General features: G+C 38.8%; 1 protein-coding gene and 1 long non-coding RNA gene across 12 annotated transcripts in view; one reads left to right on the top strand and one right to left on the bottom strand.

Moving 5' to 3' along the window:
* LOC140597725 (uncharacterized) overlaps positions 1-27,043 on the top strand; it is a 41,092-nt gene that overhangs the window by 10,681 nt on the left and 3,368 nt on the right. For 5 of the 11 annotated variants that reach the window (XR_011999607.1, XR_011999606.1, XR_011999599.1 and 2 more), the window contains 3 exons: positions 5,177-5,263; positions 25,797-25,946; positions 26,816-26,870. This is a non-coding gene — a long non-coding RNA (uncharacterized lncRNA). Of the gene's footprint in view, positions 1-5,176; positions 5,264-6,888; positions 7,033-25,796; positions 25,947-26,815; positions 26,871-27,043 lie in introns of all 11 variants that reach the window. The other 6 variants (XR_011999608.1, XR_011999601.1, XR_011999600.1 and 3 more) reach the window with 3 other exon arrangements.
* LOC112912652 (leucine-rich repeat-containing protein 37A2-like) lies at positions 643-26,894 on the bottom strand. The gene is made up of 11 exons (XM_072746953.1): positions 26,814-26,894; positions 22,349-22,418; positions 16,216-16,287; positions 15,552-15,626; positions 10,514-10,632; positions 6,317-8,133; positions 5,814-5,918; positions 2,676-2,725; positions 1,154-1,208; positions 930-1,072; positions 643-824 (listed from the first exon to the last, which is right to left on the bottom strand). Exons 4-11 carry the CDS (start codon positions 15,620-15,622, stop codon positions 716-718), a joined length of 2,469 nt encoding a protein of 822 aa, XP_072603054.1. The 5' UTR covers positions 15,623-15,626; positions 16,216-16,287; positions 22,349-22,418; positions 26,814-26,894; the 3' UTR covers positions 643-715.

The raw sequence follows: 27,043 nt of genomic DNA, 5'->3' as shown, positions 1-27,043 counted from the left end.
TAGAAGCCAATATCAGAAAATAAACTTGATGGTGAGAATGTGAACTAGTGCAGCCACTCTGGAAAACCGTGTGGAGGATCCTCAAATAGTTAAAAATAGACCTGCCCTACGACCCAACAATTGCACTGCTGGGGATTTACCCCAAAGATACAGATGCAATGAAACGCCAGGACACCTGCACCCCGATGTTTCTAGCAGCAATGTCCACAATAGCCAAACTGTGGAAGGAGCCTCGGTGTCCATCGAAAGATGAATGGATAAAGAAGATGTGGTCTATGTATACAATGGAATATTCCTCAGCCATTAGAAATGACAAATACCCACCATTTGCTTCAACGTGGATGGAACTGGAGGGTATTATGATGAGTGCAGTAAGTCAATCGGAGAAGGATAAACATTATATGGTCTCATTCATTGGGGAATACAAAAAATAATGAAAGGGAATAAACGGGAAAGGAGAAAAAAATGAGTGGGAAATATCAGAAAGGGAGACAGAACATAAGAGACTCCTAACTATGGGAAACGAACTGGGGTGGTAGAATGGGAGGTGGGCAGGGTGTGGGGTGACTGGGTGACGGGCACTGACCGGAGCACTTGATGGGATGAGCCCTGGGTGTTATTCTATATGTTGGCAAATTGAACACCAATAAAAAATAATTTTTTAATAAAAATAAAAAGAAAATAAACTTTATAGACAGCCTGAGGCAGGACAAGGTCACTTGAGGACGATGACAGAGCGGAGTTCACTGTCGCTCTCCTCACCCAGGTCTTCAGCAGCTGAATCTGCAGCCTGAGGCTTCTCTGCTGGGGCATCACCTTTCTCTCTGCAAAAAAGAAGGAGAATGCCTTTAACTCTGTAAAGGAACAATTAAACTTTTCATAATTAACTCATTTTAGAAAAGAAGTATAAATTGTCCCCAGCCAGGTACCCTGGTTCCCTGTTGAAAATCTCATCCTCATCAGAAGAATCCCTGTCGTGTAGCTTCTGTGCCATGTTTTTCTTCCGTGTGGCATTGAGAGGTCTGTACATGTCCCGAAGCCAAAGTGGCCGCCTTCTCCAAAAAAAGCCCTCCTAGAAAACAGAAAGGACATTTTTAATTCTGCATTTGCCCTGCTTTCTCCATCCATGGGAATTTATTTTCCTCAGACTTACCTGACTCTCACGTTTGACTGAACATCTCTTATGCAGCAGAGAATTAAAGAAGAGCCTTGGAGGAAACACATATGCAGACAATCAGTGATTCACGCCATTTCCCATGCCTCTCACAATGTGAATCTCTGGTCCTATTAGGACATCTCAGTCCATAATCACAGGAAGCAAAATCACTCCAGACCTGGGATCCTGAAAATAATCCCATGCATGCTAGACTTCCAGAATTTTCCCATGTCTGTCCATAATGGCTCCACAATTTCTCTGGAGAGGCCTTTGTTAAATGTGGGTTGGCATTGAGTATAAGCAAGATTTTCATCCTGCTCACCTGGGCCCTTGGCCGAGTGCCCTCATGGAGTGAACAAACTGTGCAACTCTAACACAGAAGCACCTTACTCTCTCCAGAAGCAGTTTACTTTGGTCCCCTTTGGACTTTGTCTCATAGGCATCATTTGCTGGGGAGGAGGAGAGAGAGGTGTTTCTATTTTCCTAGCTGCTTTATCCTACAAGTTGATTCACACCAAATAAATGCATGAGTCCACCCAACAAAGTTACCTAACTCACTGACTTTCTCACTGCAGGCTGTGGCTAATGAGTGAGCGAGGAAGGTCACAGCCAGCACTAAAACACAAAATATTATTTTTGAATACAAACAATATAGAAAGAATCAGAGTGTATAGTAAGTTTGTCTTAGAAACTGCTTATGTTGAGACGCCCAGGTGGCTCTGCAGTTGAGTAATGCCTTTGGCTCTGGGCGTGCGTGGTCCTGGTCTGGGGATCGACTCCACATTAGGCTCCATGAGAGAAGCCTGCTTATCCCTCTATCTCTCTGCTTCTCTCTCTGCGTCTCTCATGAAGAAATTAAAAAATATTTTTAAAAACCTGCTTATGTCTTTACAGTATGTATGTACTGAGTTGTGACATAAAATGTAGCTTGCAGCCCAAGAACAGTATAATCAGAGAAGTGCCCCTCTGGAAAGGAACCATCTTCTGACACTCAGTAGCAGTATGCCCATGGGGCAATTTACCTTCCCTTTCTTCTCCATTTCCTTATTATAAAAGGAAGAGACAAACTATTACCTAAGGCCTCTCCCAGTTAACAGTCTGTGGAGTCTGGACAAAGGGAATGGAGAGTGGTGGATGAAAAACCAGGAGGAGGAGGGAAGTTTTCCTGCCACTTTACAGGAAGGAGTCCTATTTTTCTGCCTTCCATCAGCCTTGAAGACTAGCCCTCTTAGCCCAAGACTCTGTAGCCAGGCCTGATGGTCACTACCAGCAGGAACAGGTGCATCCAACCCCTCTCCGCCCTTTTTCTTTAAAGGAGTAGTGACAGTAGATGCTCTGTGTCAGTTCCATTCTAACTCAGATTTGTCTGGGAAGCTAATTTGGCTGGATCCAGGCAAAGCATTAGACCAAATCAATATTCTTTCTGCCTTTGGTAGTTTCCTGGGTGTGAAACAAGGGGAGTGAAATAGGAGTTCTAAAATCTAGTTCTGAAATTCTGCTTTAATAATTGCCAATTTACCTTGAGCCTCCTTCTTCGTCTTCCACTGGTGCTGCTCTATGAGAATAAATCTGTTTTGGAAGGAAACATATCACAGGTACCCATCTCAATGACCATGCCTCCAAATCTGTATTCATTCCTTTGTATTTTAATTCTTATTCAGCCTTTTTTGAAGGCAGGAATTCTGTTTGTTTAGTAGTCCTTTGACTCATCCATAGTCCCAACTTGGGATCTTGTGTGCAGCTGGCAATACATTTTATTGACTGTTTTAGATGACATCTAACAGGTAATTCCTAATAAAACTTCTTAGAAGTAAGAAAAGTATCTACCAGAAACGTAAATAGCAACATCGTTTTAAAGTCAAGGACAAGAGTAGAATGCCTATTATTCCTGTTACTATTCATCACGTTGAAGAGGTCCTAATCAATGCAATAGGAAAAAACTTCTTTTAAAGATTCCAGGCATCTCAATGCAATAGGAAAAATTAAGTATTGGAAAGGAAGAAACAAAACATATTTGTATATGAAAGTATGGACAACCTAAAAGGCCCAATGAGTCAACTTAAATTTTACTGTAGTGGGATGCCTGGGTGGCTCAGCAGTTGAGCGCCTGCCTCTGGCTCAGGGCATGATCCCAGGGTCCTGGGATCAAGTCCCACATCAGGGTCCCTGAATGGGCCCTGCTTCTTCCTCTGCCTGTGTCTCTGCTTCTCTCTCTGTGTCTCTCATGAATAAATAAAATCTTAAAAAAATAGAAAAATAAATTTTACTGGAAGTGCTATGAGAATTCAGTAAGATGGCTAGACACAAAATCAAGAGCTCAACATGCAAAATGCAGTAGATTTCTTACGTTCCACAAATAACTAATTAACAAATGGAAGAGTGGTTCCATTTATTATATCAATAAAAGGAAGGACACCTCAGTGACTCAATGGTTTAGTGCCTGCCTTCAGCCCAGGGTGTGATCCTGGATCCTGGGATCGGCTCTCACATCAGGCTCCCTGCATGGAGCCTGCTTCTCCCTCTGCCTGTGTCTCTGCCTCTCTCTGTGTGTGTCTCATGAATAAATTAATAATATCTTTTAAAAATATTTAAAAATATCAATAAAAGACATAAAGTACCTAGGAATAAACTTAGAGTGAAGAATGGGGAAGACCTTTGAGATGAAAATATTAAAACTCTTCTGAAGGACTTTAAGAAATGAATACATGATGATACCATGTTCCTAGAATATTGCAAAGATGTCAATTCTCCTCAAACTCAATGCAATCCTATTCAGATCCTAAGATAGTTTTTCTTTTTTTTAAATAAAAACTGGCCAGCTGACATTTGGTAAAGGGATATGCAAGTCTAGCTATGAAATGTATGAAAAACGAGGTCAAAGAGCATGAGCTTAACTCTACCAGACATCAAAATAGGTTATTATAAAGCAATTGGAATTAAGTATATAGTGTGATATGGGAAAGGAAACTGGACTGATAGAGTCCAGATAAGTAAAGTATTTTAGAGATGCCTGGGTGGCTGAGTGGTAGAACATCTGCCTTTGACTCACAGGGTGAACCCGGGTCTGGGGATCAAGTCCCACATTGGGCTCCCTGAGACGAGCCTGCTTTTCTCTCTGCCTGTGTCTCTGTCTCTGTGTGTGTGTGTCTCATGAATAAAAAAAATCTTACCAAAAAAAAAGAATAGTATTTTAGATCTGTTCAGAAAGAATGAACCATTCAATAAAAGACTTTAAAGTAACTGGATCTTTCTGTAGGGGGAAAATGTTAGATCCCCTACGTCAACCATACCTAAAAACAAAACAGATTCTATACAGGTTGAAAAATATAAATTATAACAAATATAAGTATAGAAGAAGACAGTGTAAAGGCAACAAAGGCCTCGCTAACAAGACCCACATCGCATAGGCCACAAGGAAAGAACTCGCATATATGGTGACAGACTCAAAACATCTCCCATTTCTTGTAGTCTCACCCCCTTCACCCTTGGATTGTTGGTCATCTTCTGGTGACTGATAAAACTCTTTTCATATTAAATATATTAATCCTTTCAGTGGCTTCCACTGAATTTCAGTGTTTCAAATACTGGCCAGTGTTTTCATCTTTAAGGAGACAGAACAGTGGAATAAGAGCACAGGATTTGCAGTTAAGTGAAACTGGGTTCTGCTTTGGGTTTTGCCACTGGAGCCTTAAGCTGATCCCCTTTTATGGATGAAAGAGGGATGGTAATATTGTCCTCCAGGGTTGTGGGCATGTCATTGGATATGGAAAATTCTTCTTCCTATGCTTGGCAAAAACCAGTGCCAAGTCATTATGGAATTGAAGAAAAGGTAAACAGGCAACCTCCAGGAACAGGTGACTATAAACATGACATGCTTTGGAGTAGCCTGATGCAGGATTTTAGCTACAGTGTTTTAACCAAAACTACTCACATAATTCAGTGTGTGGAAAAAGCTGCTGAGTAAATCTAATTAATCAACAAGATGATATTTTTATCTTTAAGCCATGTCCTTTTTTCCAGGATGACTGATATAGCTCCATGAGGGTGGATACTATCTCTCATCATTTCAGCCAAGGAAAGAAATCAGTGGTAGTCTGAAAGTGACTGGTGAGTACAGCTAACCAACAGAATTTTGAGTTGAAGAAATGTTACTATCATGTTAACTTGGCCTTCTTAAACCTAATGTCCCAAAACAGTCTAATGGCTTGTTGCCTTGTTTATAATCCATAAATCTCCTGGCAATGGAAAGTTCCTTTAAAAATCCCCAGAATAGAGCAGTCCCGGTGGCGCAGTGGTTTAGCACTGCCTGCAGCCCAGGGTGTGATCCTGGGGACCCAGGATCAAGTCCCACATCAGGCTCCTTGCATGGAGCCTGCTTCTCCCTCTGCTTGTGCCTCTGTGTCTCTCATGAATAAATAAAATCTTTAAAAAAAAAAAAAAGAATTGCTTCTCTTTAAAAAAATAAAATAAAATAAAATAAAAATCCCCAGAATATACTTTGCAATAAAAGAACAAAGTACATGTCAGTCTGTCAGACAGAAGAGGAATACCAAGTAGTAGTAAGTGAGAAAGTGGCTTTGATTTTAAGTTTGTAAATTCTGAATCTATTATAAAGACAAAAGATTTTCTGGAAATCTGAATTAATGGTTGTTCTTACCTCAATGAGACAGAAAACTATAATCAAAATCATTACTACTACAGTCACAGATATTGCCAAGATGAGTTTGTTGTTATAGCCATAACCTGGAACTTCTTTTGTGAGCTAAAAAAAAAAACCAAAAAACAAAGAACAATTTTTTCGAAATCAAAGAAACAGGATGAAAGCTAACTATTCTTAAGCTACTCTAAAACCTCATTCTTTCAGAGGAGTGGCTTACAGGTTCTTAAGAAATATACCAAATCTAATGTGTTATATAATTTTATCATTAGCCCTTTTTTCAATAATCTATTTATCTTGTATGTTAAGTCCTCTTCTCATCTACCTGGGAACAGTGGCACCATTCTCTAAAGGAGCAAAGTGGCAGATCACTGTCTCAGCCAAAATTAATGGCTAAGACAAGACCCAGACTGGGAGGCCCTGGTCCTTGTGCGTGGGTGCTTTAATTGCATGTCCTAAACTGACTAAAAGTTCAGACCCCATGGTTCAGGAGTTATCCTCACCTCCCTTGACTCCTGTCCTTTCTGTTCACTCTGGGCTTCTGTGCTCTCCTTGATATAGTTCTCAGTCTTCCATTGGTCTGTATCCCACTCTGCCTTGGACACCTTTACTTCCTGCTGCTCGCTGAGAAGCTTCATCAGGAGGCCTGTTCTGGAGATAAGCTTGGCACAGGCCAGTTGCACGTTGGTCTCAGAGCAGTCCATTTTCAAAGTCCGGATAACATGAGAAATGAGCCTTCTCACGTCATTATTCGGGATGAGGGACCGTAGCTGCTGGTTTAGCTGAATTTCAAATAGATCACCTGCGGATGAGAGCTTTGCAACACTGAAGCCTGTGGGCCTTGGGGGCAAGTCAGTGACCAAGTTGTGGTATTCCCATTGTGTTTCATTGGTTTGTTTAACAGTCGGCACAAAGTTGTCTCTGGTGGTAGTAGAATATGTAGTGGAAAGATTCCTACGGATTGTGAATTCAGGGGGAGTTTGTTCTGATACAGTAGTGTTTCCTGGAGAAATAATTTCTGCAGAAACATTCTGTGCAGTAGTAGTGTTTTCTACAGTAGTGTTTTCTTTAGAAGGCTCCGAAAGAATCAATAATTCTGGAAAAGGATTTTCCTGAGTCTGTTCTTCTGAAGATGAAATAGCCTCCCGTGAAGGGGAATCTATGAGGCTCCTGACTGCAGGCAATGGAGGCCTCTGTGCTGACATCAATATATTCGAGCGTGAGTTTTTCTTTCTGAACTTTTTACTTTGTTTAGTCTTGGGTGTTCTTTGGACTATACGTGAGCGAATTTTATGGAAAACATACTTTTTCCCAGAATGTGAGACTGGTCTGGAAGCCTCCATTTCCCTAACTCTAGCATTCGCATCTTCTAAAACAACAATGGGGTAGGTTAAGTCTTTTGATTTGTTTCTCACCTTAGGTAGGGATTTTGGAGCAGTGGAGGCAGAAGGGCTGCCCATTATGTGTTGCTTCGGGAAAGAAGAGGCTGCTGCCTTGTGCTCCTTTATGAATGAAGGCTCTGTGTGGACGGAGTTTCCCACTAATTTCCTGGGCCTCTGGGCCATGCGAAGCTCCTCCAGCTCCCTGGGGGATGGTCTACTGTGCCTTCTTTCTTTGGCCATGTTCTTCACAAATGACTGGGCACTCTGTTTCCCTTGGGTGCTCTGAACGTCCACTTCCTTGTAGTGCCTTTTCTGTAGGTCCTTGGGGCCCTTGAGAACCCTTTTTTTTCTAAACCGCCTCTTCCGCACATTCTTAGCCTTGGGAAGGCTCTTTTCCTGTCCTTGGGCAGTTTCCAATTTCTTTGGAACGATTTGGCGTTTAAATTTGGGACCTAAAAGCCTGGGAGGTATAAGCATGGCAGTTTTTTCTTTCTTTTTTACCTCATCATTTTTTTCTTGAATTTCTGCATCTAACAAATTTTCCAGGAAAGAGAGTTTCCTCAGTTTATTTTTGTAAGTTGAATTGTTGGGTCCAGGTTCAAGAGAAGGGCTCTTTGTGTTGTTTGTCAAGTAACCCACAGGCTTGTCTCCATCTTGAACATTTGAAAACAGAGTTTTAATGAATGGTAGTAATGTTGATTCTACATCTTCTACATTTCCCTCTGAGAAATAAGGTAATATGTAATTCAGCGCACTAATAACATCACTTTCATCATTAAAGTCTAGCTGCTCATTCATAAAAGCTGACAGACCGATGGCATTTTTGTCTGAGGATGCCTTCTCTGGCTCAATTGTCAGCTCAGTACTGGTACTCTTCTTCCGGGCTTTTAATGCCTTCATGAATGATCCTTCTACATTCATTATAGATACTTTTTCATCTATCAGAAAAAGAGGAGACTAGTTTTGATAATGAAAGGCTGATAGCACAGCTTTTTGTCAGTCTGCAGTCATACATCCCAGTCATAAAAATTAAGAACCAGCAAATATCTGAGTACCATTATCAAGGACACAAACTCAAACTTGAACCTATATTGGCAACAACAAAAGGAGAAAAGGGTATTTTTTTTAAATGGCTATTTCTTCAGAACCTTCCACAACGTGAATAACTACATGTAGGATTATTCCATAATCCTTGGTCTCCCAGGGCCAATTATCTAGTACTGAAGAAAAGCCAAGTCTGGAAGACACTCAGCTAAACTGTCTGCAAATCTACTGTGACTCCTGGTATTCATATACCCTGTCCTGTAATGCTTCAGATGCAGTGGAAGCAGGGGGTTTCCTCCTTCTATCTCTTGAGTGTGCTTGTTTTCTTGCTACTATCTCAGATGCCCATGAAAACTCCCACTGCTAGTAGGGCCTCATCTGGACATGCCCTCTCCATCTACCCATCAATTACTATGCTTGGTCCCTGGTCCCATATATTGCAGCTCACACAAAACATAAGCTCTAGACAGAAAAAAAGCACTAAGTCCACCCTGGCTCTTTGGTTAAATTGGGCAGGGAATGAGTGTAGGCTTAGAGATTTTCCAGGTATGAGAGATATGCCAATGTGGAATGTTCGATAAATCAATGGAATAATACTTGAGGTTTTAAAATGCAGAAGGGATAAAGAAATTTTTTGTCAGAATGTGAAGAAATATACTTGACTTTCATTTCTAATATTTCTAGCTTTATTTATTAGGGTACCATCCAGAGCTTCCCACTACATGAAAGTCAGCATATGGCTTGTGTACATGCACAGTATTATCCAACCGAGTTTCATTTCCAGAAGAATTAGAAGTATTTTCAGCGGTGTTGATGAGAGTCAGAGGAAGAGGTAATAAAGGTCACAAGAAAGGAGGAGCAATGGGCTTGTAGAGAGCCCTAAACGGGACACTTGAGTGCTAGGCAACAGTACTTAACACCTCTGATCTCATTTTTCCTCACCTGTAAAAGGAGGTTAAACATGCCTATTCTGCCCACATCTAAGAGATAAGGGAGTAATTAGTAAAAAATTGTTTTGAAAAATAAGCAACATTATATTTACAGAGGTAGCAAACTGTTATTTATGATGTACCTTAGGTCATTGATAGGGAACTATATTCAAGCTATTTGGGTGCAGAAGCACATTTTGGAAGTCATGAAGTTAGTGCCAATAAAACATAGTATACAGAAAAATACTTAAAAGTATCTGAGCGGGGATCCCTGGGTGGCGCAGTGGTTTGGCGCCTGCCTTTGGCCCAGGGCGCGATCCTGGAGATCTGGGATCGAATCCCACGTAGGGCTCCCGGTGCATGGAGCCTGCTTCTCCCTCTGCCTGTGTCTCTGCCTCTCTCTCTATCTCTCTGTGACTATCATAAATAAATAAATATTTTTAAAAAATGTATCTGAGCGTTTTTGGATAGAAAAGCTGAGGATTCAGAACAAGTTCAGAGTTGGACAGTCCAAGAATAGAAGAGTGCTCTCTATCCATAAGAAGGCAGCAGCTTCTGGTTAGGGAACAGAAACTCTCAGGCTCTGAATAAACTTTATAAATCAGCATCACTTTTACTCTTAATAACTTGTAAAAACAAACAGAATAAACAAAAATATATCTCCACCTATCATATAAGACAATGGGGACCTGAGATCTGATACATTGATACATATGAAATCAGTTTACAAATTATGATGCATATGTTTTCATTTGGGAGTAATTAATTTAATAATGTAACTGAGAATCTGACTTATAACAAAGGAATAGTTCTTATCAATTTAGGGATTTGAAGGGTGCCTGTGTGGCTCAGTGGGTTAAGCATACAACTCTTGGATTCAGCTCAGGTCATGATTTCAAGGTCATGGGATTGAGCCCTGCATTGGGCTCCACACTCAGCGGGGAATCTGTTTGAGATTCTCTCCCTCTGCCCCTCCTTTGACACACATCTCTCTCTCTCTCAAATCTTTGAAAAAAAAAAAAAAGAAATTTAGGGGTTTTAACTCTGAGTGAATAAAAATAATGCAGTGACATCATTAGTTAAAAATTTATCATTGTTGATTAAAAATAAAAATTAAAACATAAGTAAAATTTAAAAATTTAAAATATACCATGAGGTGATTCCTGGTTGGCTTAGCGGTTTTGCACCTGCCTTAGCCTAGGGTGTGATCCTGGAGTCCTGGGATCAAGTCCCTCCCTGTATGGAACCTGCTTCTCCCTCTGCCTCTCTCTTTCTCTCTCTCTCATAAATAAAATCTTTAAATATAAATATTATATATATATATCATGAGGCAATTCAAACTCACCACAACGTGTGGCATTTGTCAAACATTCACCGTCACAATGCAGCTTGACTGTCTTGCAAACAACCTCAATATTATTTTTGAATTGGCAGAGACAACAGGACATACGGCTAGGTAATATCCTATAAATGGAAACACAGAGAATTATATTAGTGGTAAAGGGGTTACTTGAGTAGAAGATTCAGGCCAAGGTCTTCACAGGGCTCTGCAAAAAGGAATTCTTGAGGCATATATGATGGTTGGGTAGGGTTGGGTAGGGACCAGTTGGCCAATTCTTGCTCATGAATATTGTAAATAAAGAGAAGGACAGAGGTGCTCAACAAATAGGTAAGGATGGTAGGGGGTATGATATACCTAGAATAAGACAGAGATAAGAACTGGGTGGCATTGATCAGTAGTTTAGTTCAGAAGTATCTCCTTCTGACCCAAAAGTCTCACTTTGGGTTAAGAGCATACAGGAAGAGGGTAGACTTCTGAGAAGAGTCTGAGTAAGTCTAAAATATGGCCCATATCAAGGATAGAAAGCAATCAATCAAAACTAACCCATAATCTACACAGGTGTTACAACTAGCAGACAAGGATGTTTAAAAAGTTACTATAACTGGGGTGCCTGGGTGCCACTGTTGGTTAAGCATCTGACTCTTGGTTTCAACTCAGGTCATGATCTCAGGCTCACAAGATCAAGCCCCTCACTGGGCTCCTAGATCACTGTAAGTCTGCTTGAGATTCTCTCTCCTTCTGCTCCACCCACGTGTGCTCTCTTCTTTCTCTTTTAAATAAATTACAAAATCTTTATTAAAAAAGTTATAAAAATATTTCATATGTTAAGGAAAACCAGACTGATGAGGCACCAGGGTGGCTCAATCAGTTAAATGTCTGCCTTCGGCTCAGGTCATGATCCCAGGGTCCCATGATCGAGCTCCACATCAGTTTCCCTCCTCAGCAGAGAGCCTACTTCTCCCTCTCCTCTGCTGCCCCTGCTTGTGCTCTCTCTCTCTGTCAAATAAATAAAATCTAAAAATAAAAACAATCCCAGACTAAGAAACCCATGTCTCTACTGAGTGAGTTATACAACAACTTCAAGTGGCCTAATATATGCATACGTAGAGTCTACAAGGGAGAAGAAATATAATTTGAAAAATAATAGCCCCCAAATTGTCCAAACAGGTAACCCTAATAAACCCACAAATCCAAGAAGGTCAATGAACTCTAAGCACAAGAAATATGGACAAAACTATGCCAAAGCACATCATAATCAAACTTCTCAAGCCATCAATAAAGAGAAAATGTTAAAAATAAGCCAAAGGAAAAACCTCCACACAACATATAGGGAAATAGAGATAACAGTGATAACATATTTCTTGTTGGAATTAATGGAACTCAGTAGAGCAACGTCTTTAAAGCAGTGAAGAGGAGAGGGGACCAACAACTATCAAACTAGAATTCTATATCCAGATCTTTCAAAAATAAAAGCAAAACAAAAGACTGAGACATACAAAAGCTGAAAGAACTCATCATTAGTAGATTTACACTGTAGAAAAGCTAAAGAAAGTATTTTCAAGCAGAAGGAAAATGATAGCAGATAGAAATGTGCATCCACACAAAAGAAAGAAGAACATTAGAACTGGTAACTCCAAAGGTAAATACATAAGGTTCTTCTTACTATTTAAATATCCGAATACAATATGATTTAACTTATATGTAGAGTCTTAAACAAATTAAAAATGACAACAAAAAGAAGAGAGAAACAGATTCATGAATATGGAGAACAGACTGGTGGCTGTTAAAGTAGAGGGCGGGGATATGGTCAAAATGAGTGAAAAGACGTAAGAAGTACAAACTTCTAGTTATAAAGTAAGTCTCCGGATGAAAAGTACAATGTAGGGAATATAGTTAATAATACTGTAATACACTTATTGTGGTATTAATTGTTCAATCACTATGTTGTACATCTGAAACTAATTTAATATTACATCAACTATACTTCCTAAAGGAGTTAACTTATTGTTTAAAGAAAAAAATAATATAGTGTGCTGTTTAGAAGTAAAAGCAAAATGTATGAAGACATGAGCACAAAGGCCAGTAAGGGAGAAATGAAGTACACTATATATTGTAAGGTTCTTATAGCAATCATGAAATCATATGTTATTTGAAGATAGACTGAAAAGTTAAAGATGAACACTACAAACCATTAAACTACTACTAAACTAACAAAACCTGAGTTGTAAATAACCAGGCAACAAATAAAATTTAATTTAATTTAATTTAATTTAATTTAATTTAATTTAATTTAATTTAAAAGTGTACTCAGTCATCCAAAAGTAGGAAGAAAAAGAAAAAACAATAGCAAAACAAAGAACAGATGGGACACATAGAGATTTTAGTAGCTTTAAATGTAGTCATGTTAATAATTACATTAGGTGTAATGGTATAATCACCCTAATTAAAATATATAAAAGCAAAAGCCAACTATATGCTGTCTATAGATGAAGAATGAAGAATCATCTTCAATAGAAATATACAAGTAGGTTAAAAGTATAGAAAAAATTGTGCTATGCTAACAGTAATCAAAAGAAACCTTGGGTGACTACATTACTGTAAGACAAAGTCAATTTCAAAGTAAAAAAATATTACCAAGGATAAAGGAGGTTATTCCATCATTATAGGAATTTCGACTAATAAAAAAGACATAACCTAAAAATGTATGCATCTGATAACAGAAATTCAAAATATATGAAGGAGAATGGCAAAGAGAGACAAATAAATACACAATTATAGTTGGAGATTTCAATATCGCTTTCTAAATAATTGACAGAAAATCAGTAGAGATATAGCAGATTTGAATAACACTATCAACATACTTGACCTAACTGACATTATAGAATGCTCCACCCAAAATCAGAGTACACATTTTTTCAAGTAGATACATAATAATTACCAAAATAGATCATAGGCTTATCTAATACCAGAATTCATGGGTATAAAACAAGCCTCAATAAATTTAAAAGGATTTCAGTCATTCAACATATGTTCTGTGACTACAATGGAATTAAGTTAGAAATTAACAGATTTGAAAAGTCTCCAATTTATTTAGAAACTAAACAACATACTTCTTAGTAACCCTGCCAGTCAAAGATACAAAAGGGAAATTAAGGACTATTTCGTACTAAAACTGAAACCATGTCAACATATGGGATGTTGCTAATGCGGTGTTCAGCTTCCCCAGTATCCACGTTTAAGAAACTAAAAAAAGAAAATAAAATCAATCATTGAATAAGGAGAAGAAATAGCATAATAGAGATCAAGGCACAAATGAAGAAAACAGAAAACAAAAATAGAGAGGCCAGTGAAATGAAAAGACAGTTTTTATTTATTTATTTTTAAAGATTGTATTTATTTATTCATGAGAGACACAGAGAGAGGGGCAGAGACATAGGCAGAGGGAGAAGCAGGCTCCCTGTGGGGAGCTTGAAGAGGGACTCGATTCTAGGACCCCAGGATCACGACCTGAGCCAAAGGCAGATGCTCAACCACTGAGCCACGCAGGTGCCCCAAAAGACGGTTTTTGGAGAAGATAAATAAAACTGATAAACCTCTATGCAGACTGATTAAGACAAGACAAGAGAAGACATAAATTATCAGTATCAGAAATGAGAGGGGTCAGGGATCCCTGGGTGGCTCAGCGGTTTAGCGCCTGCCATCAACCCAAAGCCTGATCCTGGAGTCCCGGGATCAAGTCCCACATCAGGCTCCCAGCATGGAGACTGCTTCTCCCTCTGCCTGTGTCTCTGCCTCTGTCTCCCCTATCTCTCTCTGTTTGTGTCTCTCATGAATAAATAAAATCTTAAAAAAAAACAGGGGGTGACATGTACCTTGTTTCTTTTTTTTTTTTTAAGGTTTTATTTTTATTTATTAATGAGAGACACAGAGGCAGAGGCAGAGGCAGAGGGAGAAGCAGGCTCCCTGCAGGGAGCCTCCTGTGGGATTCAATCCCAGAATCTGGGGGTCATGAGCTGAGCCATGAGAGAGAGCAAGCACATGTGTATGAGTGGGGTGGGGAGGAGGGGCAGAGAGAAAGGGAGAGAAAGAATCTTAAGCATGCTCCACGTTCAGCATGGAGCCCCACTGGGGGCTTGATCTCACAACACTGAGATTATGACCTAAGCCAAAATCAACAATCAACAGTTGGACACTTAACTGATAAACGCCCCAGGTACCCCTAGGAAGCAGTTTCTTAAAAAGTTAAATATACACTTAGCACATGATGTAGTAATCCTACCATTAAGTATTTCACCTCCCCCGGAATGAAAGCATATGCTCACACAAAGGCCTGCACGTGACTGCTTTTAGCAGCTTTATTCATCATAGCCAAAAGGAAAATCAGAACAACTCAAATGTCCATTAAGTGATGAATGCATAAACCAACTGATATATCCACACAACTGTAACACTACTCAGTAATAAAAAGGAGTGAATTACGGGTTGATGCACTCACAAGGATGAATCTCAAAAGGATTATGCTGAGTCAAAGGAGCCAATCACACAAGACTGCATACTGTATGATTTCATTTATAAGACACGGTGGAGGGGCGCCTGGGTGGCTCAGGGGTTAAGCGTCTACCTTTGGCTCAGGGAGTGATCCCGGAGTCCCGCGATAAAGTCCCACATCAGATTCCTTGTATGGAGCCTGTTTCTCCCTCTGACCTCTCATTCTCTCTTTCTTTGTCTCTCATGAATAAATAAATAAAATCTTAAAAAAAAAAAGACATGGTGGAAAAAAAACTATAGGGACAAAAATGAGGTTGATGGCTGTCAGGGGCTGATGGTGGGAACAGGGGATTAACTACAAACAGAAATGTTCTGTATCTCAAACGTGGTGGTGGTTACACAACTATAGATTTGCCAAAGCTCATTAAAAACTGCATATACTTAAAAACAGTACATATTAACTGAAAATTATGCCTCAATAAATCTGACTTAAAAATAAAACAAACCTAAATACACAACGAAGTGATAATAAACACAAGAAAAATCAACTTACAGTTTTTCCAATTCAAGGGTCATCATGAGAATGCTCTCAATTGTTGAAAGTGACACCTGTGTTGTTCCCATGTCTCTGAAAGAGAAAGCCCAAACATGCATGATAGCAAAGACTAAAATTCCACACCAAGTACAAAAAGGTACTTAATAGTATGTGATTATTTAAATTCTGGCTTCTCTGTCAAGCTAGCTCAAGAGTTTTACTTGCTGTGGAAGATAATTTCAGAGCATTCTTATTGAAGAAATTAAAATTTATGTGCATCACGAACATGATCACCTTGGTGCTAAACAGTACAATCTCTTTTTACCCTTTTTCTACTCATTCTCAGTTGCATCCACCTTTCTTGATTTGTCTTTTGTTTTAAATAATGTATACCTTATTCCAGTTTGCTTTTTGAGATAAATGATATTTCTACATATGTGGTAAATATTTCCATATACACCTGCATGTTCCATATCTCTATGTGTTCTTCAATAATGCTCTCTTCTACTACAGGCTGTCTTGTCTATATACATTCTTTCTTTGCCAGTAATTCTTATTGCAATAACCCAGCTAAAATTTAAATTATAACTTTTTATTCAAAATGCAAAAGATTTAATCTTTGACAAAAGTAAAAAAAGAGCAGAAATCATCTCATGTGCCATGAGATTGTTGTAATACTTACAAATATTTTAATGCTGGCAATTTAAAAAGATATGAATCTTCAACAGTTGTCAGAGGGTTACGACTAAGAATTCTGAAAAATGCAATGAAATTAAAATTATCTGTATTTTAAGTAACTACCTTGAAAATTTATATTCATTTTTTTTGGTATGGAACTTGAAGTTTAAAAGCAATCATTTTCTGTCTTTGCCTATAAATCACCCTTAGAATCTGTAAAACATTCTTTCTTTGGGCACTACCCAGGTCTCTGAATGATAAAGTGGGAAGAGAAAGAGAAAAAAAATTTTTTTTAAGTGGATGGCAAAGAAAAAATATGCCAAAGAACGTTTCAGGTTGAAAACCTCAGAAGTGACTATACCAGTAGGAAGTAATTTCTGTAGGAAATACTATTTCTAGTGTCCTCCATAATTCAAAGTGCTTTTCTTTTATCTCTAGAAAGTTTAAAAATCCTACGGTTTAAACCACCCAGTTAAAGACAAAATAGATAACCAATTCTTCAGTTTTGGAGCCAAACAAGAAGGGCTAAATCTATGAGCAGCCGGGGAAAGCTATGTTCCCACCACATAGCCTGTGTGTATTCTTGCATTACAGCCTTTGTCATGGCATGTATCACCTGTTTCCTTATCAATCTCCTGGATTCTCGGCTCCTGGAAGGCAGGGACCATACTTGATTGTCATGTTGTCCCTGTGCCTGACATAGTATAGTGCTTGTTATTGACTATTTAGTGTTTGTTGAATAAAGGACATCTTGTCATTTTTTGACACAAGCTTTTATTCCAAAATGCTGAACAGACCTTCTTCCCAACTCTTTAAAACAAAAAAAGCTAAAAGAAATAGGAAGAAAAGAAAAGACAATCTACCTTGAGGTTGACTCTACTCAAGAATCATTAACTATACTTTTACCAAGTATTAGAAAGATAATCTTCATAACCAATACTATTATTGGGCTGTAAGGCATCTGTGATCAGCATTTCACATTTAATCATCACAATAACCTTATGTGATAGATACTATCATCACCTCATTTTACAAATGAGGAAACTGAGGTACAGAGAGGTTACATAATTTGTCCGAGGTTGTCAAGCCAGTCAGAAGCAGAGCTGGAATTTGAACTGAGTTCTGACTCCAAAGCCTGTGTTTAACTCACATGAAGAAAAGGGGGTTTATAAAACACCTGTTACCATGAACTTTGAGAGCACTAAATAGAGAAACTGTATCCATGTTGAACTTCATCGCTCCATCTGGGAGAGCTCCTCTGAGAATTACATTTTCTATTTTTATTCCTTTTCTCTAATCATCTCTCTTGATGAGGGTTTTTTTTTTTTTCAATGAGGTATTCAATTAGCTGATGGTCATTGAGACTTTAGGGATTTTAAACCATGTTATAGGCGAATCAGTGAAAATGGGAAAGTGAGGACATTTGAAAATTCATCCCTCCATAAAAGCAACGACAATGACAAAAACTGGCAAACATAGAATCAATGTTTTCATCATTTTGGAAAAATTAACCAATGGGCCAACAGCAACCCAGAGAGCATTCATTAAGGGAAAATGTATTAATTACTATAAGAACAGTGAGATCTGTTGTTTTAACTTGTTCTAGACGTCTGCTCTGTATCCTGATGGTAGCCTTGAAAAATAGCCCACATCCCAGGGGAGCAAAATGGAGCTGGAGTTCCTTAAAGCCTCCTTCCCAAAGAACTGTCATTGTTTTACCTGTCTACTGAGTTTCCTGGAAGACCTCAATTGAGAAGCTTGTCCTTGACCTCACTGAGAACTGCACAATGCTAAAAGCCTCTTCTTCTCAAGGGGCATTTAAAAAATATATTCATTTATTTATTCATGAGAGAGACAGAGAGAGGGAGTGAGAGAGTGAGAGAGAGAGAGAGAGAGAGAGGCAGAGACACAGGCAAAGGGAGACAGTGAGAGGCAGAGACATAGGCAGAGGGAGAAGTGGACTCCCTATGGGGATCTGGATGTGAGACCGGATCCCAGAACTCCAGGATCATGCCTAGAGAGGAAGGCAGACACCCAACCGCTGAGTCACCTAGATATCCGAAGGAACATTTTAAAAAACACTTACAGGTAAATGTTTTAAACTGGCAGCTGTGTAAGGAAATGGATAACAGTTGAGACAAAAAAAAAAAAAAAAAAAAAAAAAAAAAAGCCTAATCTAAAAGTTTAAAAGAAAAAGCTGAGAAATGAGATATCCACTGAGAGTTTGAAATGCTCCAACATATTCCTGGGAAAGTAGAAGACCATAAGACATATTCCTAGGAATGTAGAAAAAAACCTTAGCACTAACAAATGGGTTCAGCAAGGTTACAGGATACAAGATCAATATGTAAAAGTTGGCTGTATTTCTATGTACTAGCAATGAGTAATCTAAAATGATATTAAGAAAAAAATTCCATGTATAACAATATTAAAAAGAATAAAATACTTAGGAAAAAATTTAACCAAAGAAGGATAAGACTCATACACTGAGAACTACAAAACATTGTTGAAATTAAAGAAGATTGAAATAAATGGAAAAAATGCCATGGTCATGGACCAGAAGAAAATATTGTTAAAATGGCACTATGCCCCAACTTGAAGTATGGCTTCAGCACAACCCTTATCAAGATCACAGCTGACTTCTTTCCAGGCTAATTCTAAAATTCTTATGTCAATTCAAGGGACCCAGAATAGCGAAGAAAAAAAATCTAGATAAAGACCAAAAAGGTGGGAAGATTCACATGCTCTGGTTTCCAAACCCAATTCAAAGCTACAGTAATCGTAGTGTGGCACTGGCATAAGGATAGACATACACAATCGGAGAAGGGCAAACATTATATGGTCTCATTCATTTGGGGAATATAAATAATAGTGAAAGGGAATAGAAGGGAAGGGAGAAGAAATGGGTAGGAAATATCAGAAAGGGAGACAGAACATTAAGACTCCTAACTCTGGGAAACAAACTAGGGGTGGTGGAAGGGGAGGAGGGCGGGGGGTGGGGGTGGATGGGTGACGGGCACTGAGTGGGGCACTTGACGGGATGAGCACTGGGTGTTATTCTGTATCTTGGCAAATTGAACACCAATAAAAAAATAAATTTATTATTAAAAAAATAAAAATGCTAACACTGGAAAGAAATGTAAATCTCTGATGTTCTATAAATTAAAAGTGAATAAACTGAGGCTGAAGATTAAAAAAAAACAAAGGATAGACATATAAACCAATGGAACAGAACTGACAGTCCAGGAATAAATCCTCACATTTATAGTTTACTGATTTTTCAACAAGAGTGCCAAGGCAATTCAAAGTGGGAAGACTAGTCTTCAAATGGAGCTGGGACAACTATATATTCATATACAAAATAAGGATTCCTACACTTCATTTTATATATAAAAATTAACTCAAAACGGATCAACTACCTAAATGGAAGTGCTCAAGCTATAAAAACTCTTAGAAATCTTTATGACCTTGGATTAGGCAAGAGTTTCTTAGACATGACACCAAAAGCACAAATAATAAAAGGAAAAATAGACAAATTGGACTTTATAAAAAATTAAACAGATTTTGGTGCTTCAAAGGACATTACCAAGAAAGTAAAAGACAACTCACAGAATGGGAGAAAATATTTGCAAATCATATGTCTGATAAAAGTCTAGTATCCAGAATATCCAGAACACATAAAGAACTCTTACAAATCAATAAAAAGACTAATAATTGAACTTTTAAATGGGCAAAGGATTTAGAGAGACATTTCTCCAAAGAAAATATACAAATGGCCAATAAGCACATGAAAAGATGTTCAGTGTCTTAAGTCGTTAGGGAAATACGAATCAAAGCTATAATAAGATACTACTTTATACTCACTAAGATGGCTGTAATCAGATGGAGAAAAGTGGTAGCAAGATTATGGAGAAACTGGAATCTTCATACATTGGTGAGAACACAAAATGGCATAGTTACGTGTGGAACACAGTTTGGCAGTTCCTCAAAAGGGTTAGACATAGAGTTACTACGTGACTCTGCAATTCCACTCCTCGGTATATATCCAAGAGAATTAAAAACATATGTCCACACAAAACCATGTATGTGAATACTCATAGCAGCATTATTAATAATAGTCAAAAGTGGAAACAACTGAAATGTCCAATAACTGAGGAACAGATGAACAAAGGTGATGTGTCTATGTAAGGGAATATTATACAGCCTTCAAAAAGAATGAAGTGCTGGTATCTATGCTACGACATGGAAAAACTTTGAAGCTAACACGTTATGTGAAAGAAGCTAGACACACATTTGTATGAAATGTCCAGAAGAGGGAAATCTAGGATACAGAAGGGGAATTAGTTGTTGCCTGGGAGGGGGAAGAAGGGGGTGGTCACAGCTTATGGGTATGTATTTATTTTGGGGGGTGGTGAAACTGTCCTGGAATTAGGGTGACTGTTGTCTATCGAAGTATACCACTGGACTGTATACTTTACAATGTTGCATAGTCTATTATGCGGATTATATCTCAATTAAAAATAAAGAACTGGGGATCCCTGGGTGGCGCAGCGGTTTAGCGCCTGCCTTTGGCCCAGGGCGCGATCCTGGAGATCCGGGAACGAATCCCACGTCCGGCTCCCGGTGCATGGAGCCTGCTTCTCCCTCTGCCTGTGTCTCTGCCTCTCTCTCTCTCTCTCTCCCTCTCTCTCTCTCTCTTTCTCTCTGTGTGTGTGTGTGTGAATATCATAAATAAATAAAAATAAAAAAAATAAAGAACTGTGATGTGATAAATAGAGCACTGGGTGGTAGAACACCAAATATGTTGGTAGGTAGAGAAAAGAAGAGTAAAAACTTGGACTCTTCTACAACTGAGGTCAGAGGGAGCCAGTGTTAGTGAGGTTGGGAGACATACTTTTTGGAGGGGGGAGCCATACATTTTTGTTCTTGCCTTGGAAACTCCCCTATTCTTCCTATTCCCATTCTTCTAGATTTTTTTCAGTACCATCAATGTATTGGATTTGTAATGCTAGTTATTATTCAGCAAGATAATGAAGAGGAAGAATATGAGTGTCACATGTCTGGTTAAGCACAGTTCCTCAACTTTGAGACATTGAATGTCCTTTGCTTTTATTTTTATTTTATTTTTTAAAATAATTTATTTATTTATTCGTAAGACACACACAGAGAGAGAGAGAGAGAGAGAGAGAGAGAGAGAGGCAGAGACAGAGGCAGAGGGGGAAGCAGGTTTCATGCAGGGAGCCCGATGTGGGACTCAATCCCAGGACTCCAGGATCACGCCCTGGGCTGAAGGCAGCGCTAAACCCCTGAGCCACCCTGGCTGCCCTATCCTTTGCTTTTAAAAAACAACTGGCATTAAAATCTATAAGCTCACTGATGGGCTATGTGCAAGTGAGCTCCTCCACCTCTGCATCCTTCCCTCCACGCGTTTTAAAACAATGACTATAAACCATTATGTAGCCAAAACAATTTGTTTTAACAGTTTGTTATCCTTCCCCCAAATTATCTCAGTTCTCTAACCGTCCATTCTTTCCTGGGTGTTCGCCCGTAGTCTTGTACCCACCAGCTCAGTGTTTCCTCTTAACCAGACAGCCCTTTTCCTACTGAGGTTAACATCCTGCATTTATCACTAGTGAAACCAAAATATGGGGCCACTCTAAATTATCCTTGTGCTTCCTCCTGTCTTTAGTGCTGTCTTTTCCTCATGAAGGCTGTGCCTGGAGGAAGGATAGAATGAGAACTGACCCAAAAGTTTACAGATGGAGTACTCCAGAGCAACTGCTTTTCTACAAACCACAATACGAGTGGTTTAGATTCACTGAGGACATCACACTAGAGACCATTTTCCTTTCGGGTCAATTCCTTCATTTTGCAGATAAAAATGTGCTGAGCCCTAGTCCACTGGCTTTTTGACATTCACAGGGTTATCTTTATGGAAGTAAAATAAAACAACAGTTTTTATTAGCCTGAAAGGCTGTCTTATCATCAAAGTTGAAGAGATATTATTCTAAATAATTTTTTTTTGAAAACTATACCTTATTTGAAGAGGAAAACTCAAGCATTTTTGCAAAAGCTTTTTGCTGTTGAACAATGGGACGGATTAAAGGTAGCTCACAAAATAAGGGAACACGTCTTACCTGTTTTAATTTTATTTCCAAAATCTTCTATACGGGTCCAGACAGATGGCCTATGTTTCCTTTCTATTAACTAAGGAGACAGAAGAATTGAGGACTGAAGCATGTCTTCACTGTCCTGAATGTACTGAAATCCTAACAGCTTTAGCTGAAAAACTATCCAAAGTAGGCAGTGAAAATAAATTTAAAATAGGACAAACTCCAAACTATCTATCCTAGAATCCCAAGACAGGCAGGGAAAACTGGCTCCTGGGAGGACGACAGTCGAAGAAATAAGTAGAGTGACCTACAGCCTGTTCCAGTATGTTTGAAGTACTTGGGGATGGAGTAACCCCTTTCATTTATTCATCTACGTATGTCCATGAGCCACGAGAATGTGACTCCCCACGTGAAGCTCCTCAATACAAGACTTCTAACTAACTTTATCACATAAATTCTTTCTCAGGGGTAGGGGAGGGGCCAAGTCTAAACAATCTGAAATGGTCAGCCTATATCTTAATCAAAGTTCTGAGAATATTTTAAAGAAGAGTTCCTGGCAGTGAGGAACAGCGGAAGAAGCAAGGGCCCTTGGAACCAGGCAGACCTAGGCTTGAATTCTGGCTGTCACTTCCTGGTGAAGTGACTTGAATAACAAACATCTCTGAGTCTTACTTAGTACCATTTACCTCATAAGGCGATTTGAGGATTAAATGAAAGACCATATGCAAAGCATCTTGCATAAGGCTGAGCATAGAGTAGGTGCCTAGTAGTAATGGTGTTATATTTGCCCTGGGGCAGTGAGCAGAAAGCCTGGGGATACCCATAGGTGGCATGGCCAGGAGCTCCAGAAGCATGGGATTGTCATAGGGAAAAGGAGTTCTCTTCTCTAAAGCTCTTATTCCAGTTAGAAACCAACTCCAAGAGACAATGCACCAAAAGCCAAATGGTCATCATTCAGCTCCTAGTACAAGGGAAAGCGGAGCTCTATTACTTGCAAATCTTGTAAGTGGTTTTGCCACTTATCAACAGTGTGAACCTAGGCAAGTTACCCAATGTCTCTGTGTTTCAATTTCCTTGTCCCCAAAGTGGGGATAACAATATCTACATCACAAGAGCTGTTGGAAAAACGAAAATGAGATACAGTGTCAGGGAACATGTATTGAGTATTTTCCATGTGCCAGGCACCATCTAAGAGTTTTAGTCACACTATCTTGCTTCTACCATACATAAAAGTCCTTAGTATAGTGACTGGAACACAGTAAGCACCTAATAGAGGTAGGTATTAAAGAAATATTATGGGGCAGAGGAGGAACTGCTATGGTTCCGAGAGAAAGAAGATACGTCAATAACATGCATGGGAAGAATAAGATGCAGTTGGGAAAAGGAAAGTATAGTGGTTGCTGGGTATGACTGTCTCAAACCTTTTGAACTATTACTAATAGAAAATAATAAAACAGCCACCCTGAGTCCTCCCAAAGGACAGACCGAGTTATTATTTTCACCCTTAATGTTTATGCCTTTCTGAATCTGAAGAAGAAGCTTCCAGGATTTTCAGTACATACCAAAAAGTGATGACAATACCCTGAAGTGTATAAACTTGTGTGTGCACACAGCTATCTAAAGGAAACCAATGCTGGATGACTGGGGAAGCATTAGGGTGTCTCTGTAACTGCAGCTCAATTTGCCTTCATAGTATGGCCACACCTGCCTCATTGGTATTCTCAACAGTGAGGTAAATAATTCAATTTGGATAAAGCTTAGAATCACCTTATTCTCTCTTAGTGCTTATGTTCTTAGCATAACACTGAGGTACTGCAGACAAGCCAGCATGTGAATGGACTCTACTTGCATAAGATATAGCCCTTCTACAATGTAGAGTCCTTCAGTTTCTAAAATCATGGAGCTTGTATTGTTAGAACCAATGAAGTGACTAAAAGAATTTTTAAAAACAATCCATCAGTCTGGACCTGTGCAGGTAAATGAAGAAGAAGCACTTTAAAGTCAGAAAAGAAGAAAGTATACTTAACATTTTGGATTATCAACCACTGCTGGTTTTCCATAATCTATTTCTTTCCTGATTTTATCTGAAAGAGATATGATTATTACTACCATTCAAAAAGTGGTACCTTATTAAAGCCAAATAAAACCAAAACCCCCAAAAGTGGTACCTTATTAATAAGCTCTTGGCATGTCTTTGAGGTGGATTTCAGATTCAAAATGGACTCTACCACACTGCTAACTTGTTCACTCAGTATTTATCAAAAAGTTAGAGGCTTCATTCAAGAAGCTTACTGACTTATAATTACCTGAAACCCAGGGTGAATCAAGGTCTTGTGGGGCCTGAACCTCATCTACTTTGGGAAATCCTGTCTAATAAAAACCTGGAAAACCATGAGTATAAAAATTGCTAGGACTCCTCTCAAGACCTTGGAAGGGGCCTATAGAAGTGAAGTGCCCTGAAGTTCATGATTTGGTCAGTTCAAAATAAATACACCTCAGCAAGGGCCTATAAATTTTACAGACTTCTTTAATGCCAGAGAAAATATTGTTTCAACTTATAATCACCTTGGTAACATGTCACACAGGTAACATGACTAATTCAAAGAGTAGCATCTTCCCTTGGCAACTTGCCTTTGGAAAGAAAAGCAGTGAAGTTTATATTTCACTATGGCAGAGATTTCCTAAAGCAGACTAGCTTTGTCTATTAGAAAAATTTGGCCCCAAACAAAAAAGGAGCCTAACCCCCCAGTACACACTTACGGTATTGTGATAATCTTTCAGAAGGAACTGTGATTAGTTTTCGAAGCTCTATTCAAGTCCAATGACATGAGTATTAATATATTATCAACACTGGCTAGCTCTGGTTCTTTAATTACCTTTTTCTGTTATTTAAGATGCACACAGAAACTCAACACAAACAAGCTGTTGCCTCATCCATTAAGAGTCTTTTCTATCCCACAACCTGTTCCCTACTTTGTCAACCCCCTACATTGTTACCCTGCTGCATGGATGCCAGCACGGCTCCCGTGTGTTTTCCCGTCAACATCTTTCTCCTTCCAGTATGAAAGTTTCTTGGGGACAGTCCCTGTCTTATTCTTTGTACCCCCAGTACTTAGTACAGTGTTGACATGTACTGGACATGGCACTCACTGAATGTTTTTCAATGAATTCATTGATTTTTATCAACTGATTCCCCCATATTCTTTCCTGTGTTGCCCATATAACTTTAATGAAAGTCAGATTATTTATTTATTTATTTACTTACTTACTTATTTACTTATTTATTTATTTATTTTTTGGAAATTCAGATTCTTCTAAGAGGCTCTTGGTGTGAGAGCATGCTTAGAAATAAAGATGGTGAGTTTAAGGCACTATATTGATGCTCCAAAACCTCTTGGTGCAGAAACCCAATGAACCTTTTCTCCGGGGTGTTCGCAAGCAAAAAACTGACCCTCTGTATTCTTTTTCCAAGTTAGGCATCAGCAAATTAATGGGAGGAGAGAGGAGCCTTCAACAGATAGGCATCTGCAGGAACTGTCCCTCTAGCTCCAGACACACCCTCAACGCCTTCATCTGTCCTAAAATAAACTGTGTGAAATAATATTTCTGAACTACAGGACAGGTAAGATAATCATTTCCAAAGTCAGGTTTAGAGGAAGATCTTCACCTTGAGTCTAAAATCCCCCTCAGGCCATTGAACATCCCCCACTATGATTTGTTTATATCATCAGGAAATCACAGAATTTTCCAGCCGAAAGGGAATAACACACTTCTTATTGAAGAAGAGTCAGGAAATAGCCACATGGAATTATGCTACAGCAATGTATTTCATGAACATTTTTCACACAACTTAACACAAACAATATCTTTTACCATATCTCAAAGGTCTTATGGCCCCCAGATGATTTACTCAGAGGTATACATTTTTTGAAAAATAATGTTCTGGGTAACTGGTGAGAGAAGTGCCCTGTGGCAGGTTCTCAGCAGTTCTTTCTGCTTTACCATTTAAAAGAAGCTGATGGCTGAGGAAGCACCCACACTTTTGCTCCCTGGAGAATTCCCCTACACTTAGTTCTTTGAAGCTTTATTTTGCACGCATTGAAGCAGTTAGGAACTTTGCACATTAGCAGGAATCAAAGTTAAATTCAAAGTTGGAACTTCAAGGACCATGCCCCGATTGGTGAAGCATCATTGTCATGGATTCCCAGGATAATGTTGATTTGGGTGTTATTTGCTTGGGGCCTTTTATTGCCTATACCAAAGCTGAGTACAGGGGAAGCTGAGAGTGCCATTTATGAGATAGACAAGCCTCTTGGCCTCTTTGTACCTCCGTTTCCTCATTTGAAAAAAAAAAAGAATGGATTTTAAGACATACTTTTCAGAGTTCATACTGGGCTTATTACATCCACTGAACCAATAAATGTATGATGTTTTTACATATTGTTTGTCTGTTTATTTTTTACATGTATTCATTTTCTATTTCACTTACAGCTTATGTAAAAACTGCATTCCATGCCAGGCCTGAAACGTTCCAAAGCTCACTTCTGTGAGTAAATTGCAACGAAGATTTCTACAAAAAAAGACACAAGCAAAAGAAGAAGAAAAAAAAATATTCTTTCAGAACATTTATCCTTTTGCAGTGATTCCAATTTATATAGGATGAAACATAATCTCAATACCCTCTCCATATCCTGAAACTATCTCACTATGGAAGATATG

This window comes from Vulpes vulpes, chromosome 2, assembly GCF_048418805.1.
Source record: "Vulpes vulpes isolate BD-2025 chromosome 2, VulVul3, whole genome shotgun sequence".
In the NCBI taxonomy this organism is placed as follows: Eukaryota; Metazoa; Chordata; class Mammalia; order Carnivora; family Canidae; genus Vulpes; species Vulpes vulpes.
This window is presented reverse-complemented; position numbering and strand designations above follow the sequence as displayed.

Excerpts from the sequence above, each read along its gene's own strand:
- LOC112912652 (XM_072746953.1), bottom strand. The coding sequence starts at position 15,622 with ATGGGAACAACACAGGTGTCACTTTCAACAATTGAGAGCATTCTCATG. Across the intron at positions 10,633-15,551 it reads ACCCTTGAATTGGAAAAACT|GATATTACCTAGCCGTATGT; the intron begins GTAAGTTGATTT and ends TTCCATTTATAG. Across the intron at positions 825-929 it reads ATTTTCAACAGGGAACCAGG|AGAGAAAGGTGATGCCCCAG; the intron begins GTACCTGGCTGG and ends TCTTTTTTGCAG.